Raw genomic sequence first — 26,542 nt, 5'->3', positions numbered from 1 at the left:
TATAGTGATACAATTTTTAAGTGAATGTTTGTGAATTAAAAATCCTACCTTTGTCAAACAGCACTAATTCTGACCATCATCGTAGTATAAGTGGCTCACATTTTTCCCCATTGCTGTATTCACACAAACCCTCGAATCTATGTGTTATATACAGTTTGTGTATATACCTATAGCGCGCCGCAAACGGCACATGTCACACAACTGTCAGACTCGGTTAGTACACGTAACGACCGATACGCGTCGCTGCCGGCGCACGGTTGGCGGGTGTCGCTCTTTTTTGACTTTTCATTAACATATATCGATTTTGTAGATCAGTGGTGCGCGAGTGGTGTGGCAGTGAAAAGTGGTGCAGTGAATTTGGAAAGTTTGCTTTCCTGCGGGCAAAACCGAAACACGGCAGCGAGCACTGTTTCTACTCAAGTGTAATGTCAAAATCGAAGGAAAACGGCCACGCCTTTCACAATGGGACAGCCAACGGGCACACCGCCGTACGGTCCCGGTTTGCGGAACATCAGCAAACGAACGGGACGATCCCGGTAGGTAGCGAATATTTGCAATAATTCGGCAAGTGAGTCATGAGCTGATAGCTGTATCACCTCATACCACTGATATGCTTTGCAGACGGAGAAGCCAGAAAATGTGATTCCATCAGTATCTACACATACACACCCTTCGCATAATTAATATCTTCTTCCATATTAGTTAACTAAATGGCTTCTCTTTTCGTGTCTTCTTCAATGCTTCGTCGCGCGTGTTCAGAATGGTTTTAGCAAACATCAGCATTTTGAAGGGACTGCCAGAAATGACGACTGGGGTAGAGAGTCCAAAAGCAAATCATCGTACGAGCAGGTGCCACTTCACACTGCCTGTTTCACCTACCTGGGTTTTTATCTGCTCATGATACTTGGTTACATAAATCAGTTCTTCTTCACCCCGAAGGTGGCCACCGAAAAGCATCGAGATGTGAGTACCGACTTGCCAAATGGTTCAAATGGAGCTGACTCTTTCCCATATTTATGCTGGTGTTGTTTGTTTACAGGGCTACGTACCACTGTACGATGCTTTTGAGAAGTTCTACCTGAGGTACGTGTACAGGCGGGTGAAGGATTGCTGGAACAGGCCCATATGCAGTGTACCGGGCGCGGAGGTGACTCTGAAGGATAGAGTGACCAAAGATTATGGGTGGTCTTTCGAGTGGGTATCATCTACTGAGCAAAAAGTTTGGCGTTTTCGTTCATTACAATCTCAAACCATTTTAGGTTCACAGGCACTGAAACCAGATGTCTGAATTTGGGTTCGTACAACTATTTGGGGTTTGCCCAGAATGAAGGACCGTGCGCGGATGAGGCAGAAGCATCCATAAAAACTTACGGATTGGCAGCGTGCAGTTCGCGGCGGGAAATCGGTAAAGTATATCGATGTTTTTTTTTCTGTTGAGAATGTGTTTTGATAATCTACACGCAAGCGTGCTCAATAATAACAAAAAAGTTGTTTGGAGCATGTAATTTTCTGGTGTAAAAAATGGCTTTTGTCGTTGACATACAGCTAAACATGACGCAATTTAACCAATTTTAGTTCACGGAGGGATAAATTATTTCTTTTAATTTTCACATGAATTTTTATGAATATGACTATGGTAGGAATATTTGTTTCGGTCTGCAGTGACAGTGACGTTAGTGGAGTAATATTATTAGTTAATTAAATTTTAATCGTGTGAAAGAAATTAAAAAAAAAACGAAATTTTTCTAAGCATTTTAAGTTCGAGAGCTTTGTGGTAAATTGGCAGAAGATTTAACCTTGAGATTAGGGTGACTAATTACCCGTACTCAGCGATAAGCAATTTCGTCCGAGTAATGCTTAATTGATAACTTTTATATGACGTATACCTTATCAACTACATTTACAACCGGGGCTTTTGTTTACATAATCGGTTCATCTACTTGCTCATTTTATTGGAATGCCAAATGCGGTTTATTTTGCATTGTTATTGAACTGGATCATTGAACGAAGAATAAAATTCTATTTTTATAACATTCATCGATAGTCCTTAACTTTCTTCACCCTCCGGAAGCCGCGCCTATGGCCTACTGAAGGAGCAGCCGCTGGTGTCCTAAGACGATTTCGCTAGATTTTCAGAGCAGCGTGCACTCAGTGCACTAGGTTAATGTAACAATACACATTAAGAAAATATAAACAGACTTTGTTTAACACAATTGGTCTAAATTGACAACGGTTGCAGACACAACTTTGTGTCTTTAGCAATTAATTCTGCAAAACATAGGTGTCGAGGTGGTTGAATAGAAGGTCTGTTATCTAAATTTCTTTAAATAATTTTTATTCGTTATGCTACTCATATAAGGGTTAATAAAAGATTAGCTACGTATGTTCAACGGTAGCTGCAATGGAAAATACCAGAAATAACACATAACATAATAACCAAATAACATAGCTCTTTTGCTAAAAATGAAGTAAAATCAATCGATATCAACAAGTACTTTTTGATAAGCAGAAATAATTGATTTTTTTGTCTTCTTGTTATGTATAATTTCAGTATGGTGGGATAAAACAGAAACAAACAATTTGAATCTCAAAAAGAAACAGATTGGACACGCGCATATGATTATTTTGAGTGTTTTAAACTGTTTCATGTAAACTAATTCATGTAAAATTTTTAAGCCCACCACAAAAAATGTTTTACACAGTGCATAAAAAGCTAATATAGTATCTGTCTTACTATTCTGCTATACTGCAAACTGCTGATCCAATTAAATTAGTTATGAAATTTTCATTTCGACTTCTTCTCATCAGAATCCGACACTAATACTAAGCTAGCGCTGGACTGACCTCTTTTTTATGAGCCACTGATGAGACTCCTTTAAACAACAGTTGAAATGGTTTTAATTTTACCGAGATCAAAAAAGTAACATTTTATTCGTAGAACCATACTACCATCAGTGAAATTCAGGATTGTTAATGCGATGAATTCAAAGTTATCGTTTCAACGTGATATCGTTGAACCGATAATTTTTCCGTTAAATTTAACGATGTTGATTTTGGCGTTAATTTCATCGTTCATCGTCAACTCACTTCGATGAATGTAATGTTGATTTATCTTCTAAACACTTATATAGTGGTACTTACACTATCAAAAAGCTATATATTTCTGGTATATTTGTTTTAATAACAGTACATGGAGAAAAAATTGTAAACGTGATGGAATAAGCCAAGAAAACTAATTTTGGTGAATGAAACCTATAAGGATGGTTTTGGCGTTATATTAGTAACTTCAGTGAAAACCTGATTCTTAATTCTTAAATTCATGAGACACTTGTTCAAGCCCATCTGAATTACTTAAGATATGCGGACTTTTTAGTAAAGATCCTAAACTACTACGTATTGTAGCGTATTTCCCAAAAAAGCAGCAGCAAGCTTCTGTCTGATTTTGTGCTAAATCGTAAAGAATGAGAACTGTTATAGTCACGAAACGAAATAAAGTCATGGAATTCAACATTCCATCAGCAATCAATCTAGCTTATATAACTCCTGAAGCATTTAAATAGATTGTTAAAAATTGTAGTAGCGTCAAACATTTAACTATATTACTAATGAACAAAACGTTGGAGTTCAGATAATGCTTCATATTGCCAGCTTTGTTCTAGATAACCTGCGGATTTTAACTTTTCCGCGCCATTTTCGAAAGAAATTTTTTTGATTTTCCAGTTTATCAGAGGATCTCCTCATGAGTCAGCTTAAAAAAATCGATTGGTTTTTGCTTCAACCGTTAGAATTATTACACTAGTTTACAGCATTTCTGAACTAAATAAGCTGGTGGTAATTTTCAATGTAAAATCGTGTGCTGAATCCGAAAATGAAGTCCAAAAAATTCACAGTAGAACAGTTTTCGAGTTACAGTAAAAAAACGAATTTCACCTTTAAAATTAAAAATACCTTCAGTAAAATCCAAATATCTCCGGTTGTAGAATCGACATGAATCATTATTATGTGGAATTAAAGGTAATTGAATGCACTTTCGATCGTTAGAACATTTTGTTTTAGTGCGACTACTGGTTCTGGCGTTATTTACGAATCTATTGAACTTTTTCTTGATTTTTCGTCATTTTTTAAAGAAAAATGAGCGCTTGATCAATATTTTGGGCAAGATAATGCAATCCTAAAAAAATATATTTTATGGGAAACTAAAGCCTACTAATAACCAATGAAAATAAGCACTTATTTGTTTAAATCGGATGGAAATTGTGACAGTTATTCAATTTTTGTAGAATGGAGATTTTTGAGTTCCTCTGGGTCAACTTATTGAACCGTCTCGGTTCCAATTTTTTTTTCTAGGCTTTGTTTCATAATATATGAGGGACTCTCTGTCAGAATTCTGTTAAGCAAATAAGTGGAAGAATTTTGAGAAAATTTAATGTCGGGTAATATTCGAACTCGTTTATCCAAATGATTCAAGACTTCTTTAAACAATAAGTTCAGGCTCAGTGGAGTAATGTCATCAAAAATTTGGCATTAAAGATACGCATAATGTGCAAATGTGTCATACAGAATCGCATATGTTCAAGAAACGTTGTAAACTGCACGCTCCACAATGCCTGAATACATACATCAGAAGCTTATGACGGCGCAAAATGTTAAATTCGGACACTAGCTTCACGAATGATGACTTATCCACCTATTTCGCCACGTTTTGTTCTACTAACAATTTATTTTACGTTATTAAAACGTCTTGAAGTTTATAATTTGAAATTATATGGGATTGACATTGGCTTCTACGATGTACTGATTTTACTGTACTGGTTCACAAAATTTCAATATACTACAATATATTGCGTGAAACATCTAAGTGCAATTACAAAATATTCTACGTTCTTCAAATCATTCTGAAGTTCAGATTTTGAGATTTTAAAACTAAAATAAGTCTTATTCGATGTCCTACATAACTTCAAAGCTTGAACTGCTAGATTTTCTGTAAAGGATAACAAATTAAAAGTTCTACAAATCAATACTTGACGTATGTAGTATCACATATTTCTACGGATTCGTATAGTTTGTATTAAAATTGTACAAAACCCAGTTGAGTAGCTAGCGTTCCAAAAAACGAATTTTATTACGCGTGAGGATTTAGTTTATAACGAGTTTTGTATCATAAGAAAAATAAATGGAAATATTACACGCAGTATTGCATACCAATCATTCGATGACTTACAATTTCATTGAGCCTAAAATTATTGTTATCAGAAGTCTTGAATCATTTGGATAAACGAGTTCGAATATTACCCCACATTAAAATCATTCAATATTCTTCCACTTACTTGTTTACCAGAATTCTGGTAGAGTGTCCCTCATATATTATGAAACAAAGCCTAGAAAAAATTGAAATAGAGACGGTTCAATAAGTTGACCCAGAGAAACTCAAAAATCTTCATTCTACAAAAATTGAATAATTTTCACAATTTCCATCTGATTTAAACTAGTAAGCGCTTATTTTCATTGGTTATTCATAGGCTTTAATTTCCCATAAAAATATATTTTTAGGATTGCATTATCTTGCCCAAAATATTGACCAAACGCCAAATGACGAAAAATCAAGAAAAGGTTCAATAGATTCGTAAAAAACGCCAGAACCAGAAGTCGAACTAAAACAAAATGTTCTTACGATCAAAATTGCATTCAATTACCTTTAATTCAACATTATAATATTTCATATCGATGCACTACAACTGAAGGTATTTGGATTTTACTGAACGCACTTTTAATTTTAAAGGTGAAATTCATTTTTTACTGTAACTCGAAAACTGTTCTACTGCAAATTTTTTGGGCCTCATTTTCGGATTCAGCACAAAATTTTACATCAGAAATGGTGTTCGAATATTAAAGTTCAGATTTTTATTTTTATTTTGTAAACTAGTGTTATTATAACGTGTTTAAACTCTGTAGTGTGAACATAGTATAAGATTAGCCTTTATATAAAATATTTCAGCCAATAATTCTCGAGATCATTTCACATTCAATGATGGAATGATGACATGTTTTGGTCGACAAAGGTATTCGAAGAGTCAGATCAAACGAACCTCAGGTATTATCAGGAATGCTGAAAACGTCCCGCCACACAGTGACACGGCGGGTGACAAAACCCCAAAAATCAATGTCTTGTAATTCTTTTGCAAATATTTATTTTATTTTTCTCTCAGTTTGAATAAAAGTATCTCAAAATTTTACCAAAATCGGATGGGAACTGAATTTTTGATATGTCGTTGAAGCAGGTGATGTCGAGGATTTCTGTTCAATTCAATTCATTAGAATTGTCCGTACCTTCAAACTTCTAATAGCGATATCCCAAGAACTATAGGGCCGATTGGAGTAGTTTTGAGTTCTTTGGAAAGAAGAATAAATATGCTTAACTATAAATGAAATGATTTATGTTTGTTTGTTATCAGTAATTTATATTTATTCGTCTTCCAGTTTTTGAGATGGTCTCCCATGAGTCACTTATCATCAATCTGACTCAAAATTTAGTGTAGTTGCAAGATATATATGCCTCATTTTGCGCCGAAGTTGTTATACCTATGTTTTTGAAAATACCCTTGTGGAGACGCCCAGTAGTTCATAAATCTTCTTACAAATTGGTTGCCTAAACAACATTATAATACTGAAAAATTAGTGATTTTTACTAGTTTTGTCAACCATTTCTGCTATCCGATGTAATTGGCTACTATTATTAACGTGTATATTAACCCTTTAACAACCAACGCCTCTTCAAATGGGTTTACGTAAAAGTAGTCGAAGAAAAGAATCTTGGAATTTCAAAACTGATAGCAGAAATGGATTCAGCGACCCAAAATTAGTTAAAAACCCAATTTTTAGCCACATAAACATAAGCTTTTATAATTTTGTCACAACTGGTAAATTGCGTGCGCAGGATTCGATGAACACGAGTTGAGATTGATTTCTATTTCAGTATCTTTTTTACAAATATATTGATAACATCCTCGACTTTGTTAACCTTCTAAAACTCGCGTCATTATATCTAGTACAACACCCTTAAAAGCTCCAGCAAAATCACGTTTGAGCATCAGCGGCTGCTTTTTTTGGGAGCCATTCACGTGAATACCAGAAGGTTGAGCTTGTGCGTCGAGCCAATAGACGAATTGAAAAATGTTTTTTCAACATCGTTTTTAACGATGCTGAAGCAAAAGCTTTTTGACGGCTTTTCGTGACGTTGTGCATGGCTTTCTGAGAATATTCAATTCAACACATACGAAAACACTCAAAAGGAAAAACTTATTTTCGACCGAAAGTGTGATTGGGTGAAAATCACAAAGATCATATGTTTACTTAGTGTCTTATAACATCCGTGATGTGAGAACATTTTTTACGAAACTATTTTACCGTAAAATCGGGGTTTATTTGAGCTTATATGAAACTTGTTTTAGTTAATTTTCGATGAGATCAATCCTTCCACAAATCATCTAAACAAACATCAATTTTATTCTAAACACGTTCAACTCCTGTCCCTCACGATTATTTTGTAATTTAGTGAGTGATCATACAATTAAGAAAGGTACAATTTTTCAGCATATTTTGGATTAATTGGAATGCGTACGCATATACATGTGAACATTGCTTCTCAATTAAACTTATCAATAAATTATGTAGTAACGCCAAACATTTTTGTCAATAAAGCCATAAAAAATCTACAATTTTTGGTGTTTGGTGGTTAATTTAGACTATTTTCCTTGAACAGAAGACATTCACTACATATCTTTCCCATGCACTTGTTTTTCTTTTTGAATGGTCGAAATTTACAACATCAATATTTTTAAAAAAAATTCTGGAGAAACTTCAAAAAAGCGATAAATGTTGCCCTGTTTATATAGCACAGCAAAATTTTTCAAGCGAAATTTTCCAAATGATAAAATTCCAGCTCAATATCTATGGATTTTCGAAGGAAGTTCATCATTTCACTCGATAGGGGCCACACACTAATTACGTAAGGGCATAGGGGGGGGGGGTAGTTTCAAAATATCTTACAAATTCTTATCTGAGGGGGAGGGAGGCACAGTGGGACGAGCCCGGACTTAAGTCCATATATGAAGGTTATGCGATATTCTCACTAGTATTTTTTTCGTATCAGCTGAGCCATCAGAGACATTTTCGCGAGATTTTAGGTGATTTGAATGCAAAATGAATTTTTGACAGCTTTTTGAAGGGCATAACTCAAGTGTTTTTTGCATTATTTGACCATAGGAACTACATACGGTTATTCTCGTTTTTCAAAGAAACGGTTGATTTTATGAATTGCATTACTTCACCAAAATTATCCGTGTGATAAAATTACATCGTAAAATCGCCAAAAATAAGTCACTAGTTGGTTTAGTTAGTGTTTAGATAACCGTTTGTCATGAATTTTTATTGAATTCGAACTTCTAAAGCGATAACAACAACGACGCCCGTGAATGGCCGCGATCACACTATGCTCATTCGAAAGCTTTTCATTTTCTCTTTAAAATGAGCCTATGCTAGTTTTGCGAAAACTTGCGATAAGTACTCAAAATTTGAAAAAACTGTGAATGGAGACGCATGGTTATTACTGATATTTAATTTGAATATTCACTTTATGACTAGAATAATGACACTAATTTATGCACAACTTTCAAATAGAATTTAGAGCATGATCTACAAGGGTTTTACTAGTGATCAAGAGTAAGAAGCCGAGTGGGAAGTATGGTTTTTAAGTGGGAAAGGAATTAAGAATGTTTGAAATTCAGTAAATATTTTCAACCAACTGAAATGTGTCATAAAATGTTTCATGAACTATTTTTACTAACTTACGCAATAACTGTCAAATTGAGTGAACACAGTTGAATTCTAGTCATTTGGTGAGACTATTTTTTCCGAGTTTGCATAGCACTGATATAGCTTAAGGGTATGCGATATTATCCAAATAAAATAAGACCATTTTTAAAGGAGCCACATACGCGAAAAAAATATTTTGGATTTATTTTAATTTAAGGTATGAAATAAGCAATCTAAGCAACTTAAAACACACCTGCGAAAACAAAATCGTTAACCATCTTGTTGATTAGTGAATGTAAATCAATATTCCACTAAGACGCTCAAAATGTTTGTTTTGAAAATGAAAAAAGTGTAGTTTTCATACCAAGTAACCCACTAATGAATTAAACGTTCCAAAATTAGTCGATCACATCTTATTTGATCCATAAAAATAATATAGTCATTTCTAAAGCCCCATAATGAGATATCAATCGATTCGTTTCAATACAGAAAATAAATTCCAAAATTACAATTGAAAGAAATCTTTATAAAAGACAAATCATTTACTTTTGAGCCACTCTAATAATTAGTAATGTTAATTTCTATTGTCTATAACCAACATAGGAATTCAGCGCACAAAAATGTTTTTAAAAAAATTTTGAACCTTCACAACAAAATAATTATTTTTGAGCCACCCTAATGTATAATGATTTTTTTTGCAAATGTTAATATCAAAAACGATTTAGCACACGAAAATTAATATACACAAATTTTAAGAACGATTTAGAAAAAAAATATTTTTGAGACACCCTAATGAATAGTAAATGTTCATTTTTGAAATGTTTTAATATCGAAAACGAATTCAGCGTACCAAAATTACACAAAAACGTCCTATATGAACCGATACGGAAAAGTTTGGACTTTAGTCCACCTTTTGTTCTAAGTCGTGCCACTGTGGGAGGGTTTGTCCTTTCTTACGTAATATCATAAAACAAGTTTAAAAAATTAAATCCATAAGGAAAATATTCTTTTTAATAAGAAAAGGGAACTATTTTCATTTGTACCATATAATCCTTGTATATCAAACAATATGAGTAATTTTTTGGCTCTTGGTTGTACATTGTTCTGTCGGGAACTGGAGTCACAATATGCCTTACAAGTTAAGAAGTGTTGATACCCTTCGTGTTGTTAGACCGACTTTGTTCGTTTCAAACGGTCGATTCAAACCCGCAAGGTATCTGGAAAATGTTCTAACATGCGATTGTCAAAGAAGGTTGAAAAGCTCTAAAAAAAACCTTACGTAATTAGTGTACGGCCCCATACACGCTTCCCTATATGACGGATGTATGCCAAAATGGAAAATTGTACTTGTTTTAATATTTTCTACGAGGATAACCCGATCAGAACATCATAACAGAAAGCTATCAAATTTATATCTCATGTTGATATTTATTACTCTCTGTGTTATCTTTATGATATACCGATCAGGAATGCAAGAAAACTTATATCAAGATTATATCTTCTGGTGCTATCATTGAATTAATAATATGATATTTATGTACGCATACAACGATGATGTTACAGTAAGTTATATATTCTTTCACAATTATCTTTGAACACTAACGGTTACACAAATGACAGTCTATTTGCTTATACACTGAAGTCTCTTTTTATGCGTCGTAATTCAACTTTTTAAAGCGAATTTTCGAAGGTTTTGATTTTTGATTTGCGTTTTCCACATGGATTTTCAAAATTCCGCGAATTGAATATAGATAGTTTTAGATGCAAGTGGTCGGAGAACGTGTCAGTGATGTGTTTGATTGACTTACTTGGTTGCAGTTGAATTGAAAGATGACGGGTTTTTTTGAACACTCCAAACTTATCCAGTTTGCGGGTTTCTAGATTGCGCGTTTTTTAAATTTCTAAACTATCGTGACTTTTTTATTTAATCCTCCGCATAAAAAGTGTTTAAGTTTACTTGAGTATTATATCTTTTCATTCCCCGTAAGATGAGTTTGATATTTATCCCCAAAAGAGACTTATTTTGAAACCTCAAAACTCATTTGTTGCTTTGAATCTATGCGGAATCCTAAATAAGATTTATCGTATTCTCCGTAAAGTAATGTACGTAAAATATCCGCTCAATGTTACCATGTCGCATGGACATTATTTCTAATAACCATGTAAAACACGTTAACGTACAAGAGAAGCGCCAAAGCGCACTATTTAGAATCTAAAAATAGCCCCTCTTTCCTAATCTGAAAACATATTATAAAGCTATTCAGTCTATCATCATCAGTGATGTACCAAATCGGGTTTTCATAATTTTGGGGGAAAACCCAAGGTTTTTCCGCGGGAAGATTGGGTTTTTTGCAATTTTGTGATATTTTAGTAATTGAACATTAATGTATTGTTATCCAAACATTTTTATTTTATTTATGAGCATTATTGTAATAAAGTTTTGCATGTATATGGATTCTGAATGGTTTTCCTCGATTAAATCATTGATATAGCGGTGCTCCAACATTTCTTAACAAATATTGTGATCAAATAAGTGATAAAACTTTTCAACACGTTTTGGGATAAGTCGATTGCGTTTCTTACTGTGAATCCACCTAAACGTACTAAACATTTTTTCTACTGTTGCTGATGTAGTTGATGCCGAAAGAATTCGGATTCGATTTGAGAGAGTTCTGATTACGGTTCATACTAACGACGAATGTCAAGGCCTCTCGCTTTCTGCATATTACTCATTTTTACTTTTCACCGAACTAAATAGGAATTTTCTAAATTTTGTGTGAATACCTACCTCATTTCGCTAAAAGTATAGCAACCCCTAAAATGAGTAACAAGTAGAATAAAAGTAGTTTGGGCATCACATGATTAATCTAATTTTGACTAGTTAGAGTAACAATGACTATTGTTCCCAGTATTATATGAAACAAGTTGAAATATGGAATGGACCGAAATTAAAGTCGCAGGAACAGAAAATGCTTCGTGAAACCCGTTATAAATATATTAGAATGTGAAAATTGGATTTAAACTTCAAGTTTAAAAATCGGACAGGAGCCTTTCGATTATGTCCTACAGAATAAAAACCGTAAAATATACATCCGGTTCTTACAAAGGACTTTTCTTTATACAACTTTTAATCTTGAATGTAACGTTGTACGGAATTTCCCGTGAGCGAATTATACTGGATGCATGGCTTCCAAAGAGATTGATGGCATGTGTAACTTGAAATAAATGTATTTTTTTAATAATTTTTCTATGATAATTTTCTCAGCTGAATAGCGGTAAGGAAAAGGTTTATTGATGAAGCTGAACTGTGGCTTTCTTCAAGCTGTATACATGCTGAAGAATTGTTCTTTAATGTGTCTTAATCAGACTAGCTGAATGAATTCTCCAAATCCCGTATGTTTAAGGGTGGAATAAACGATATATGATTACACGTATACCTCCAATGTTCAGCTAGAGCTGAATAAAGCAACTGTTAAAACGTTTAAAAAACCACGAAATGTTTGTTGGGTGTTCATCCTTGCCGCCTTTTTCGGGTGAGAATATTCCAAGCGATTCTCATGCTCAAGGATCTCTATCCGATTTTTACGCTTGATGTTTATATTAAATTTTTACATGCTAAGATATCTGGAGTGGGTTCTACAAAGTATTTTTTATCCTTGCGACTTTTATTTTCGGTCTCTCAAATGTAAATTCAAGTTTCTTTAACCCTCCGGAAGACGCGCAAATGGCCCACTGAACGAGCAGCCGCTGGTGTCCTAAGACGATTTCGCTATATTTTCAGAGCAGCGTGTACTCAGTGCACTAGCACGACTGCCGAAAGGTTAAAAAACATTAAATGAACATCATAATTCGATAAAACGAAAAAACCCATATTTCGTCCGGGTTAAATTGATTTGGGAAAAAACCCGGTTAAAACCCAAAAATAAAAACTTGGAAAGATGGAATTTTTCCCATCGGTACATCACTGATCATCATATAGGCAGCAGTATTAGTGAGTAAAACTGAATAAAAACAAATCGTATGACACCAGGAAAACAAGCAGCACTTAGGCTTGGGCAAAGTTCAATGTGTGCGTTCTGGAAACGTCTTATACATCTATAATCGTTTTGCCCTTGACGGATGCGTGGAATATTATGCTAACATTAAACATCAGTCGAAAACAACGTCGTTGGTTCATACAGGAAACTTTTCCATCAAACTCGGAATACCCAGGTTCAAAGCGGCGATATCGACAAATAATAATCTGCGTGTCATATATTCACTATAAAAATCAGCCAGCAAGTATGCAATCATATTTGGCAATGCTATAAAAGCTTTTACTGCATGAAGCTTTTTGCTCCCAAGCCAAAAGCGCCCTAATGTATTCTTTTTTTTCTTGTATTCTATTTTTAGACGTGCACGCTAAAATCGTTGATATTATACAATAAGCAATACCCTATGTTGGGTTTAATTCTGCTATCTCAAGTTGTTACGATCGTGTTATGTTGCTATCAACGTTTGTTATAAATGTGATATTCGTAGAGAATTTTTTGTTAGAATTTTGGTTATTTTAACACCTAACGGTTTCTACTTTATAACAAAATTTGATAGGAATTTTTTCGTAACAAAATATCAACATGAGTTATAATTGTGTTATTTTCTTCTGATCGGGAAGTAATCAGTTTTGATTTTGGCGGAAAAGGTCATTCAAAAACGGGTAAGTGCGCAATTTTTCGAAAAAAAACCCGACCCGACTCGTACCCGTAATAAATATTTTTTAATGTACCCGACCCGACCCGTACCCGGTGATAGCAAAACCCGAACCCGCCTCGATTCCTACGGGTACGGGTTCGGGTCGGGTATCGGGTAAAAATACCCGTACCCGCCCATCTCTAGTTCCGATGGTAAAGTCATCTCTACTCAATGCAGATAGAGACCACGGAAAAATATATATATGAATAAGAACAATAACTGGCATTTTCACCAACCGAAAGTAGTTTTCAATGTCTTCATTTTTTTATAAAGTGTGTTTATAAGTTTAACTTTCCACGTCTTGGACCAGGGACCGCCCAGACAGTCGATGCAACCGGCCAAATGGTCAAAAGTATTTGGCTAACATGAACATTTCCGTGAGGAAGTGGAAGTCGAGGCTGGCCGTGTCAGAAGCGCAAGGTGCTACCCAAAAGTAGCGACTGGAGATGCTCGTCTAGGAAGTCTTCCATACGAAGCACAGTGAGGTTGTGGATCAGGACGACGAGACGTACCTGACGCTCGACAGCAATGATGGGCAGGGATCAGCTATTTCACATCCCCCATGAAATAGAGGAGAAGCGACGTAAAATATATCTCCCACACGAAGTTTCTAAAGAAGGTCTTCTTGTGGCTTGCATGTCAAGCCAGGCCGTCATTTCTTCGCAACTTGTGGTCAACGGGAAGATATACACAAGAATTTGCGGCCATCATTAAGAAACACCTCCCGAAGAACGATGTAGTTTTCTGATCGGATCTGGCCTCGCCACATTAGGCGAAGCGGGCACTGGAGCAGATGGGGTGTTTGAAGATACCAATCGCTCCAAAAAATTCCGACTCTTCCAACTGCGCCCAATTGAAAATGTCTGGGTGAACTTGAAACGGAGAATTTATTCGATCAATTTCTTGGCGAATACCGTAAAAGAACTGATCAAAAATGCAACCAGATAGTTGAAGAATATTCCAATATCTTTCTGTGATGACGATTCCCCTTGTTGCAGTGCCGCTACGAACGCGAAGCAACGCGACAAATTGATAAGTCATAAACAGTCAGTCAAGATAGATGACAGGGAAGGATAGGTGACGATCGCGACAGATAGATATAAAAATTAAAGCAACGTGAATGGAGTGCCGGCAAAAAAAATTTCTGTGGAAGGTTAATTATAATTATACAGGGTGTTTGGTTCATGAGTAAAAATCTCTCGAGGGGTGATAGACTGTCATATTTAGAGCAAAAAATCGTTCTACACATACCATCAAATTTCAACCGTTACAGAGTTATTGAACTTTTTGTGTAAAAAACTTGTTTATCTTAAAACACCTCCAACTCAAAAAGTATACCTCGTATTTTAAATCTTTTAGTGCCATTAGGAAGGTGAGAAAATTTTCTATTGAATAATGTCCTCATATCTTTCAGATAATAATTTAAATTACCTTTTAGTTGTAAAGCAGTTTAAAGTTAGTGTTTTTGATGAGGTTTTTGTTAATTTTCTCAAAATAATGAATTATGATTATAGCAATATATATTATCCAAAAGTTGGGTTTGAGGATGATTCATAATTTGTTCTTGAACATAATATTCCTATCTCTTCTCGTTTCCTTGTAATTTGACTTCTAAACTTTTCTTGGAATTGACTTGCGCGTTCTTAAAAGACTCTAAACTAAAAAATATGCTTTATATCACTATTATCAGAGCTTCATTGGAAAGCTGAGAAAATTTCCTTTTGATGTATGTACAGATATCTTTTAGTTAAGTGTACTACATGACTCTGTACTAGTAAAATAACTCAAAATTTGCGTTCTTGGTGATTTTTGTAATGATTCTAATTATTATTTAACTAAATTTATCGTCATTATTGTTCATTTGGTGCCCCTTAATATTATCTATAACTTGTCATTTGACACTTTATCCCTATCGCTTTTCATTTCGCTGCAATTTAATAGTTAACACAGCATGGCCTTATCACAAATGCAGTGGGTTCGAAATCGTTGTTTTCGCATATGAAACGAGAAGATAAAAATGATTTTGCTTCGAAACTAAAAGAGATAATTGAACGGAGTCAAAGGAAGAATTGTAGAACTTGCTGAGATGCATTAATTCCATGATAAAAATAAAGTTTATTATTTACTATTTTAAGAAATAACGAAAATGCTAATAATAACACTAACTTTAAAATAATTAATTTTTAAAAGAATACTAAATTCACTTAACTGAAAGGTATTGATACATTTTTCTCTGCAAAATTTTCCTGGCTTTCGAAAAAAAATAAAAGGAAAGGTACAATAAGTGCCATACTTTTTCAATAAGAGCTAGTATTAGTGAATATGAAATAAAAATATCCAAGTTCAATAACCCAAACACATGAAAACAAGACAAGATAAGTGTATCATGTCAAAGAACAAATTTTACAACTTTTCAAGACTAATAATTTGAATTATTAAAATAGTGATGTTAACTATTAAAATTTTCGCGAAGTGAACGAAAAATCGATCAAAATTGTTAAATTTTGAATAAATTATTGTAAAAAGATTACTTAACCTCATTAGCTGAAACATTTGAGGACATTATTCAGTGGAAAATTTTCTCACCTATCCAATGGATCTAAAAGATTTAAAATACAAAGTATATTTTTTTAGTTAGAGGTATTTTAAGACAACTAAGTTTTTAACACAAAAAGTTCAATAACTTAGTAACGGTTGAGATTTCATGGTATGTGTAGAACGATTTTTTTCTCCAAATATGACAGTCAATCATCCCTCGAGAAGTTCTTAACCATGAACCAAACACCCTGTATACACACGTTTTCTTTATCTAAACCTAAACTGAAGTGAATTTTGCGCTTAAAACTATTGCTTACATCTAACAATTATACGAATTTACATTAAAAGTAAGTAATCTTAGCTTATAACAAAAAGGTGAGGTTAACTTACATGCGGTTATTCTTATAGCTAGAAAATTGCGTGAACTTAACGGTGTGATTAGACCCAAAAATACGGTCTACGCAGATACACCAATAAATTGTAGGTGACAAATGAATAAATCACACAAAATGATAAAATTAATAAATAAAACTAATTGTTCACAGTTGAAGCATTCCACCATCAAACTGTTTCGGATTGCTGTCGAAATTTGGTGATATCACCTCCCCCACACTTTCGTTTCGGCCGCTATGACCAAAGTTCCGGTCAACTGCCGTTAAGCCGTCTGACAGGGAGTTGAGTCACGTTTGTAAAGTCATAAATTAACACAGGCATCAATGAAAAATTTGTTTTATCTTTATATCTCTTATTGTTTTTACACCCGAAAATGTTTGCTCTTTTAATGCAAGCATTATTAAATGCGGTGAATTGTTCTATTTAATTTCAGTATGAAGTTTCAATACATATGTATACAAGAAATTTCTACAGTGGATTCTACCGAAGTCATACATATTATCAATACTGCTTAGATTCATCAATTCCATCATCGGATTTCATGTAAAACGAAAGTCGTTTGGAAATTATAATAAATTAAGCTTCACACCAGAATTTAGTATGTATACATCATAAGGAGAATTGTGAAATAAATTTCGCAATATAGTAGGACTATTAGACTGGATAAAATGTTGACATTTTTTGGAACACTGCTAATTCGATTGAGCGGTGTTCCTCAGCAAAGTCAATTGTTGTGCCGGTCTAAGAACTATCCAGAATTTTGCAAATTTTCTTCCCTAAACTTCATAACACAGAACGTAAATATATTCAAACAATAAAACTTCCTTCCAGGTACCAACCCGCTGCACATAGAACTGGAACAGCTGACGGCCAAGTTTCTCGGCGTCGAAGATGCCATCGTGTTCGGCATGGGATTCGCCACCAACTCGCTCAACATTCCGACTCTGATCTCGCCCGGCTGCCTGGTGGTCAGCGATGAGAAAAACCATGCCTCAATTATTCTAGGTCTGCGGTTGTCCGGGGCCGTCATAAAAGTGTTCAACCATAACAGTATGCCGGATTTGGAGCGGGTCCTGGCGAATTCGATTGCCCAGGGACAACCGAAAACGGGCGAACCCTGGAAGAAGATTCTGATCATCGTCGAGGGAGTTTTCAGTATGGAGGGATCGATCGTCAAATTGCCGGAAATCGTGGCACTGAAGAAAAAGTACAAAGCCTACATCTATCTGGATGAGGCACACAGTATTGGGGCCACGGGGCCAACGGGACGTGGTGTTCTTGATTTATACGGTGTCGATCCGAACGATGTCGATATTTTGATGGGAACTTTCACCAAAAGTTTCGGATCTGCGGGAGGTTACATCGCGGGGAATAAGGTAACAATGGTTTATATAATAACCCTTTTTAAAAAGTTAATTCTTCTCAAAAATTCAGAAACTGATCAACTTTCTACGGGTAAACAGCCACGCCCACTGCTACGCCAGTTCGATGTCTCCGCCGGTGGCGCAGCAGATTCTCACCTCCATGAAAATAATCATGGGTTTGGACGGCAGCAACGAGGGTAGAAATCGTATTAATCAGCTTGCGAGGAATACCAGATATTTCAGAAAGCGTCTCGCTCAGATCGGTGTCATCACCTACGGTCATGAGGACTCCCCGGTTGTGCCGATGTTGGTGTACCTGTTTTCTAAAATTGGGTAAGTTAATTGAGTCAAATTTATTCAGCTGTGAATGTACTCAAATCTAAATCTCTATCCAACAGGGCAGTGGTTCGAACACTGACTGCACGAAACATTGCCGTCGTCGGGGTCGGATTCCCTGCCACGCCCATAATGGAGGGTCGCATTCGGTTTTGCCTGTCCGCTTCGCACACCAAAGAGCAGCTGGATTACGCACTGTCCGTAATCGATGAGATCAGTGGAACGCTCGGACTCAAATATTCGCGCAAACCACGGGATCCTAGCCCGATAGAGTACTAGTTCAGTAAAAAAATAGTGCATGCATTCAAACAAAAAAAAGGGTAACCGAAAACAATACCACGCATCCCTACACTTATTAAATAGGATAGAGCAAAAGTATGCCTTATTAAAAATAGTAGCAATCGGACAAAATGCACTCAAGCACAGAAACAAACACACGCAGACAAATAGACACAGGTCGACTTTGTTGTCGCATTTATTCGATAGGATGCTTTCTTTGTGTATTATTATTTATGAAGTTTGTTTAGTATTGAGGTACGATTTTGTTGAAAAGTTATTTCTACGTTACAATCGAAAAGGATTTATTGTAAAACAAAGTTGAAACTCTGAAACATTATTAAAATGCTTTCCGCTTAATAAGACGTTTGTTGTGGTCGAATTCTGCATTCCGAAACCTTCCCTAATATGCTTATATGGTGTACAATACTGCATACTTATTGTTTGAAAACTATAGAGTATTCATACAGCAAGATATATTTTTCTTATCCACACAATATTCTCTTTATAGTATAGTGCATATCTATAAGGCACATTCTAAGACGAGAAACGAGGGTTTGTCACTGAATCTGCTAGAAACACCGGTTGCAGTCAAATAACCACGATATGATTGTAATTGTTCTTATCGCATTCTGCATTTTTTGTAATTGATTCATTATGGTACGTCAGAGAAAATGACTATGTTTCGCTAGTTTATTCGTAGAAATTTCAACGAACGTAGTGAAGAGTTAGACAAAACCCTCAAATTTATTTTTTTTATTTGATATATCGTCACTAGAGCTTCTATTCCGGGATTTTTCCCCGGGATTTCTTATTTGATTCCAAAAGAATTACGTCCACCAAAAGAAATTCTGCAGGTAGTATCTGGACCGGTAAACACTTGGAGTGGGTAGTAATTGCAAATTATTCTTTTTCAACTGGTTCGCAGATCAACGGACAATATATTTTTGAACTCGGTAAAACGCAGATATTTTCTCATTATTTTTCCAAACCTAATTGAAGTCACTGATAAATAATGTTTATGTTTTCATGCAAAAATAGACACATTTGCCGACTATTTCCCCGAAACATCTCTTTACGGTAGCGTTGCGTGCGCATGATATCTCCACAACCGATGCATCAAATAATCTGATATTTTAACAGGTATTTCTTATTTTAATAATTTGATCTTAAATGAAAGGATTTACAAAAAAATAGTTAGGGAAATGACGTTGATTTCTTAAAAAATCGATTAGACCTTGTTTTCAAAAAAAAATGGTTGTTTTGAAGGGATATCGGGGATAAAGTAAACGCTATTTAAAATAACAAAAGATTCTAGAACGTCTGCAGAAATATTTGGTCGATTCATCGAAAGCATATTTCGTCCTATTGTACCGGACATCTAACAACAATTTTACAGAACGCCATTTTGTCCAATATCCTGGACATCCAAACTCTTTAAATGTCGCTTTCAAGGATGCAGTATTTTTGAATGGCTTTAAGATCAAGCAATCCGGATCAGTGGTGCAAATTTTCATTTTCAAATACCAACTTTCAGTTCAATCAAACCCAACCATGATTCAAATTCAAAGCCTCCCTTAATCATTCACTTTCAAGTTGGCGGGATTTTCATAACTGAACCGTACGTCTTCATTTCAAATTGATGCTTTTTCATTCACCAACCAAAACTGTCATCTGCTCTGTAGAGGCCAGTTTAGGTTAAATGTCGACATGTTTTGCGTTTTCAAGCTTACATGGACAGTAAGAACTATGTTCAGAGTAGTTTTGCTTGAAATACCTAGTCAATACCCCAGTAAAGAGATATTCACAGGGCCAATGAAATTGAAAATGAATGGAAAATGATTGAGCAGGTCGGCTGTTTGAATGAATAATGGAAACGAACAAGTGCGAATTGAACATAGTAGGGCATGATTTGAGATTTTTTCTCCCTTCAAGTTCAAAACCAACTTTTGAAAATTTGCAGCTCTGATCCGGATACTGGCCCGTAATGGTAAATCGATGACAGACTTCATCCATCGCTGCAAGTCCGTCCACTATCTGTTTAATTTTGATTCAATCTTATTTCGTAGTGATACTGTGCCGGATTCGATATATCCTGTTTTCTCACTTGATCGGAAATAACCACATATGTACTACCCTGAAGCAGCTGAATCATTTGATCCAAGATTATCAAAGACGGTGCCTTGCATTAAGGGGTTACATACCATTTTATTTTTCGAAAAATCGATTTTTTTATTACTTTATCTGAACATATTTGGAATATTTTCCCAAATTTTTATAGAGGTCCGAGAAATAGATCTAAAGTTACAGCGCTTCCAAGCGCGCTTCTTCTACCAAGAGCAGTGGAAACTTGAAATTTTCAACTCGCTTATCTCGAAATGTCGTTCTTCCTAAAATGGTTTTTCCGTGATCACGATTGCCGAAAAACCACTCAACCGATTTTCAATTGAGCGTAGTTAGTTTTTCTCGTACCTTAACGATTCCTTTTTTATTCATAATTTTTTGTTTTGTAGATGAGAACTTTTTAATACAATTTTTAGAGCTCAAAACAGTATTTTACAGAATGCAGGAAAAAATTATTATTTATTCAACTAATCGTTAAGATACGAGAAATACTCATATTGTTCGGGTGTTCGGACTAAAAAAGGTTCTTGCAGCAGTGCCGATTTTAGCAACAACTCAAAATTTTAGTTTCCTTTTAGCACGAACAGTCCTCTCCATATCCGAACAAATCCACGATTGGTTTCCTGTCGCTTTGACGTTTTAGCACCTCTCGACTTGGGTTTCCGCTGCATTGACATCTGTCACATCGGCAAACTTCACGTCGATTGGTATTCAGGGTCCTGGCGATCGAATGTCAATTTGGCAAGTGACACAGTGCTGCCAGAACATCCCCGCCCCGTGAATCCTGCAGGTCCTCCACTACTTCTCTTCCAGGTTCACCGCCAGTACCTACTTCCATCACCGCTAGCTTCACAACTGGTCGTTTCAGCTTCCCAGATGACGTTCGTACTATCGCCTGTCGCACTCTGCCGTCTTTCGAAAACATCACCTCCTCGATCCTTCCTCGTACCCATGTCCTTCTGCTGCCTTCAGCGATGTAGACTAAGTCGCCAACCTGCACCGGTTTCGATTCGTCCAACCATTTAGAACGCTTGTTGATTGTAGGAAAGTACTCCTTGAGCCATCGATCCCATACTGCATCTGCTATGTACTGTGACCGATTGTAGCTGCTTCTGAGGGCTTCACCGAGATTAGTTGGCAATTTCGACGCTTCATGAGCACCGGACGAGTTGCCCAGCAAGAAGTGGTTAGGGGTGAGCGCCTCATAATCTGCGGATTCTTGAGGCATGTAGGTGAGTGGTCGCGCGTTGATGAATCCTTCGACTTCTCCTAATACAGTCAGCAAAATTTCGTCGTTCAATTTACGGCCGTTATTAATAACCACCATGCCTTCTTTCACGCTACGAACCATGCGCTCCCACGCGCCACCCATGTGTGGTGCAGAAGGTGGGTTGAAAGACCAACTCGTTCGGGCATCCGTGAATGTTTCCGCACACTTCTCGTTTATCTGTCTAATCTGCTCTCTCAGTTCGCGACTGGCACCTACAAAATTAGTGAACGTCTCCTCCGCACGAAACGTCTGATTGCCATAATACATGAATCGGTCGACAAGCTGAACGAAACCTCCAGGTGAATTGCTCCTACGACCAGGCAGGTAAACACGACGACGTATCTTTTCTCCTTGCGTCTACCAACCGTAACTTCCAAAGGGCCCATATAATCCACGCCTACATAGCTGAATGGCCGTACGTGTGATATCAGTCGCAGCTTGGGAAGGGGTGCCATTCGAGGGAACCGTGGTTTACATCCTTTTACTTTACACCATTGACATTGTTTGATAATTTTATCAATTACAGAGCGAAGATGGGAAATTCACAACCGTCTCTCTATTCTTGTGCCCACATATACGGTGATAATGCTCGACAATTCGCAGAGTAATCAGATGGTCTTTTGGTAGTATGACTGGAAATCGCGCATCGAATGGCACGTAGTCAGCTTCAGCAGTCCTTCCCTCAACTCGCAGCACTCCGTATTCATCAACGAACGGAGAGTCTTTGTAGATGGGACTGGATGTTTCAATTCGCTTCCATTGTTCCAATGGTAGGTCTCGGTTATACATCAAAATCTTAACTTCATCAGGATAACATTCACTCTGAGCGATGCCCCACAGCCACTGTTCCGCCTTGAGATATTCGTTTTGCCGCAACGGAATTTTCACAGTCGGCACCGATGTTGTCACGCCCCACTTTTGAGAAAGTACAGCAGTGATTGTTTCTGCTGGTAATCCCTTTATACGTAAGCGACAGTTAGAAATGAACCGTAACACTAGGGCGATTGTGCGAACCAAAACATTCCATTTGGAGAATCGACTTACGTCAACCAGCTGTTCCGGTGTCGATATGTGGTTCAAAAGAAACCGAGCTCGAAGTTCTTCTTTAGTGTTGGCGGGGACCGTCTCGTGCACGGCCCAATCCTTTTACAGTCGTTGGATGATTGACGGCCCCTTGAGCCACCTTCCGTTTGAATTTGGTTCTGTGTCTCTTCCCCACTTTGTTAGTTCATCCGCTACGTTCTCCTTTGATGGTACCCAACGCCACATATCAGGATCTGTTAGCGACTGGATTTCTCCCACTCGATGAGCTATATACTGCGTGTATCTCTTCTGATCCGAACGAATCCACGAAAGGACTGTTGTTGAGTCCGTCCACAGGAACCGATTGGCAATTTTCACCGTGTGACTATCGCAGACATTTTGTATTAGCCGTGCCCTAAGCACAGCAGCCTGGAGTTCCATACGGGGGATCGATTGGTACTTAAGCGGCGCTACTATGCTTTTCGCCGTAACTAGGGTACACCATACTTCTCCACGGTCGATGATCCGGAAATATGGTGCACATCCATACCCTGCTTCGCTGGCGTCGGTAAACGCATGGAGCTGCAACGTGTCGTAGGCTTCAGGGTGTATATCATAGCCGAAATAAAATCGAGGAATTTTTAGTTTGTCGATCCCTTGCAATAGGGTTACTCAACGTTTCCACTTTTCGAAGTTATCTTCAAGTATTTCTTCGTCCCACGCCACTCCAGAACGCCAAATATCTTGGATTAGCATTCGTCCATGTATAAGGTACGGCGCGAGCAGTCCCAATGGGTCATACAAACTCATCACGCAGCGCAGAGCCATCCGTTTCGTTGGCCTTCCCTCACCGGTAACATACGGGGCCAATTCTCCATTCAGATTCGCAGAGAAAACAAACATGTCCTCGATCGGATCCCACATCATTCCCAGAACTCGTTCCCAGTGTTCGTCTTTGTTACCGACGAATGAAAGGGGATTTTGATCGATACTTTCTCCAAGTCCCCGCAGGACCTCAGGACTACTGCTCACCCAGTTCCTCATTACAAACCGGCGTGCCTGTGAATGGCTCTTACCTGCGATGCTCCAATGATCGCCTCTTCCAGTGTATCAGTGCTGTCGTAATAATCGTCCATGTATGTTTTTTCTACAATGGCCGTTACTGCTTCTGGGGACTGTGCGACAAAATCTTCAGCATTTCTCTTCATGATGTGTTGGGCGGAACACGGCGAGCATGTTGCCCCAAAGGTTGCGACATCCATTACGTAGACATCGGGGGGTTGATTTGGGTTAAAGCGGAAAAGAAATCGCTGGGAGTGTTTGTCCACCGATCTGATGTGTATTTGGTGGAACATCTCCCTGATATCTCCCCCAAACCCAACACGGCGTTCGCGAAACTTGCAAATTACGGAGGGAAGCGACGTGAGAAGGTCTGGGCCCTTTAGTAGTTGAGAGTTTAGTGAAACTCCGTTGACTTCTGCAGCAGCGTCCCAAACGAGTCACTTCTTGTTTGGCTTTCGTGGATGGGACACAACATTCAGCGGAAGGTACCAAACTCTTGCAGGATCAGCTTCGGCAAGTTTCTCTGCCGTTGCTTTGTGTGCGTATTGTTTCTGCACATACTCCCTGATTTGCTTATGAACATTGCCTTTAAGTTCAGGGTCTCTCTCGAGTTTCGTTTCTAGACTCTTCATTCTTCGGAGGGCCATCGGCAGGCTGTCGGGAAAGCAAACATCGTCGAACTCCCAGAGGAGACCTGTTTCGAATCTGTCGTTTGCACGCCTTGTTGTCACTCTTAGAATGTCTCGTGCTCTCTTCACCTCTCCGGGCTCCGGTAGCGATGCTGGAGAAACTCCGACATCCTCCAAGATAAATCTTTGACGGACCATCTCATTCAGTTCCCTATCGACTTTGCATTCACTCTGGTGATGATTTATGAAATGCTGGGCTTTCGTTTCTATACCTTTCGGTCCGTACACAGCCCAACCTAAAACACTGCGTACTGCGATTGGGTCGCCAGGTTGACCCACCCGACTTTACAGGGGAGCAAATAGTTCCAAATTTTGCAATCCGATTAACACCTTCGGTTCTGCTTCAGAGTACGACGAAACCGAAATATTCCGTAGGTGAGCGTAGCGACCACGTAATTCTTTGCACGAAAGACTTTGTTTCAGAAGGTTTAGATCGTTGATGGTATGCGCCGCCTCCAGAGCGTAACGCTGCTGTTGACCTCTCGTTGCGATCTCTACGTTGACCCGCCTCGAGTTTCTTTCGCTCCGCACTATGTGCGAAGTCCACTGTAGCTCCAATGGCTCTGGATGACAGTACTTTCTTCGATCAACGTAAGCGAAGAGCCTTCGTCAAGAAAAGCGAAGGTATCTAAACGACGTATTCCGTGAAACAGTGTCACCGGTACTACTCTGAACAGCACGGCCCTCTTTTTTTTACAATGGAGAAGACCTTTATGTCCTAGCCCAGTACACGTGCTATTGGTAGGGTCCAATCTACCACACGGGGTGCACTGGGGGCGTGTCGGACTCGAATGGTGACCAGCCATTAATACCGACTAAACTCCATTGGGCTCCGCCATCATTCCTCCCAGGAACTACCTCTCGGTATTACTTCTGGGGGGATGGCTGTACTAAATGTACTCATTCACTCTCACTCACGCGTTCATACATCCTGTATGAGGCTTACTTGGGTGCTCTCTCAATCGCACTTTGATTCACTCTCAAACACTCCCACATGAGGCTGACTTTTGTGCTCACCCTATCACCTGATTCACTCTCGATCGTGCCACTCTATTGTACCTCTGTCACTCCCCCTGGCATCCCATGTGGGACATTTTTCTTAGGCCCCACTTCTGACATACCGTGCGAGGCTGACTTGTGTGCTTACCTTTTTCATTCCTTACTAGGCTTACTTTTGTGCTAGCCTCTACCATACCATGTGAGGCTGACTTTTGTGCTCACCCTTAACATGCCGTGTGAGACTGACTTGGATGCTCACCCTTTCACTCCTCTGCCACGCCATGAGGCATCGATAGCTAAGTTCCAACATACTACGCTACGACCCTCCCGTCTTGGCATGAGGCAGTCCACTTATACGCCTATACACTCACTCTTCTGTCTTGCTTCAGGGTGGCTGGGTTTATCCCTTACGCGGTTGTTGCCAGTCGCTGCGCCAAACCTGCCTCGGCATGAACAGACCATTCACTCCCCTTTTTTTGCGCTTGGCCTTTTTCGCTCCAGCTAACCAATCGCTAGTTAGCCGTGCCTGTCGTCTGTTGCTCGGTTCGCCAAATTACCTGTAGCCTACAGGCAATCTGGATGGTAGCAGCCGAGACTGCGTTCCACTTCTCCACCGATTGACACATCCGCTGAATAAGGGTATCAGGGGTTGTGTCCCAGCCACAGACGTCAAGCATTGCTCTTCTTTCGACGTCGAACCGATGACATACGAACAGTATGTGTTCGGCAGTTTCATCTACACCTGGGCAGTCCGGGCAGACTGGGACCTCCGCGTACCCGAACCTGTGGAGGTACTGACGGAAACAGCCATGGCCTGACAGGAATTGTGTCAGGTGGAAGTGAACTTCCCCATGGGGTCTTCCCACCCAGCTCGATATGCTAGGTATCAGCCGGTGAGTCCACCTACCTTTCGAGGAGTTGTCCCA

General features: G+C 38.0%; 1 protein-coding gene across 1 annotated transcript; it reads left to right on the top strand.

Moving 5' to 3' along the window:
* Positions 1-238: 238 nt before the first annotated feature.
* Positions 239-18,814, top strand: LOC131686173 (serine palmitoyltransferase 2). Its single transcript, XM_058970385.1, has 7 exons — positions 239-536; positions 760-963; positions 1,040-1,194; positions 1,260-1,405; positions 17,305-17,849; positions 17,908-18,170; positions 18,236-18,814. The coding sequence occupies exons 1-7, from the start codon at positions 426-428 to the stop codon at positions 18,450-18,452; spliced, it is 1,641 nt and encodes a 546-aa protein (XP_058826368.1). The 5' UTR covers positions 239-425; the 3' UTR covers positions 18,453-18,814.
* Positions 18,815-26,542: the final 7,728 nt, after the last annotated feature.

The sequence above is a fragment of the Topomyia yanbarensis genome, chromosome 2 (genome assembly GCF_030247195.1).
Source record: "Topomyia yanbarensis strain Yona2022 chromosome 2, ASM3024719v1, whole genome shotgun sequence".
NCBI classification, from domain to species: Eukaryota; Metazoa; Arthropoda; class Insecta; order Diptera; family Culicidae; genus Topomyia; species Topomyia yanbarensis.
The sequence above is the reverse complement of the archived record's forward strand: the minus strand, read 5'-3'. Positions and strand labels throughout refer to the sequence as shown.

What these genes read in the sequence shown, in the direction of transcription:
- LOC131686173 (XM_058970385.1), top strand. Translation starts at nt 426, where the DNA reads ATGTCAAAATCGAAGGAAAACGGCCACGCCTTTCACAATGGGACAGCC. An exon ending in GATTATGGGTGGTCTTTCGA is followed by an intron (nt 1,195 to 1,259) that starts GTGGGTATCATC and finishes AAACCATTTTAG; the next exon opens with GTTCACAGGCACTGAAACCA. An exon ending in GTTACATCGCGGGGAATAAG is followed by an intron (nt 17,850 to 17,907) that starts GTAACAATGGTT and finishes TCAAAAATTCAG; the next exon opens with AAACTGATCAACTTTCTACG.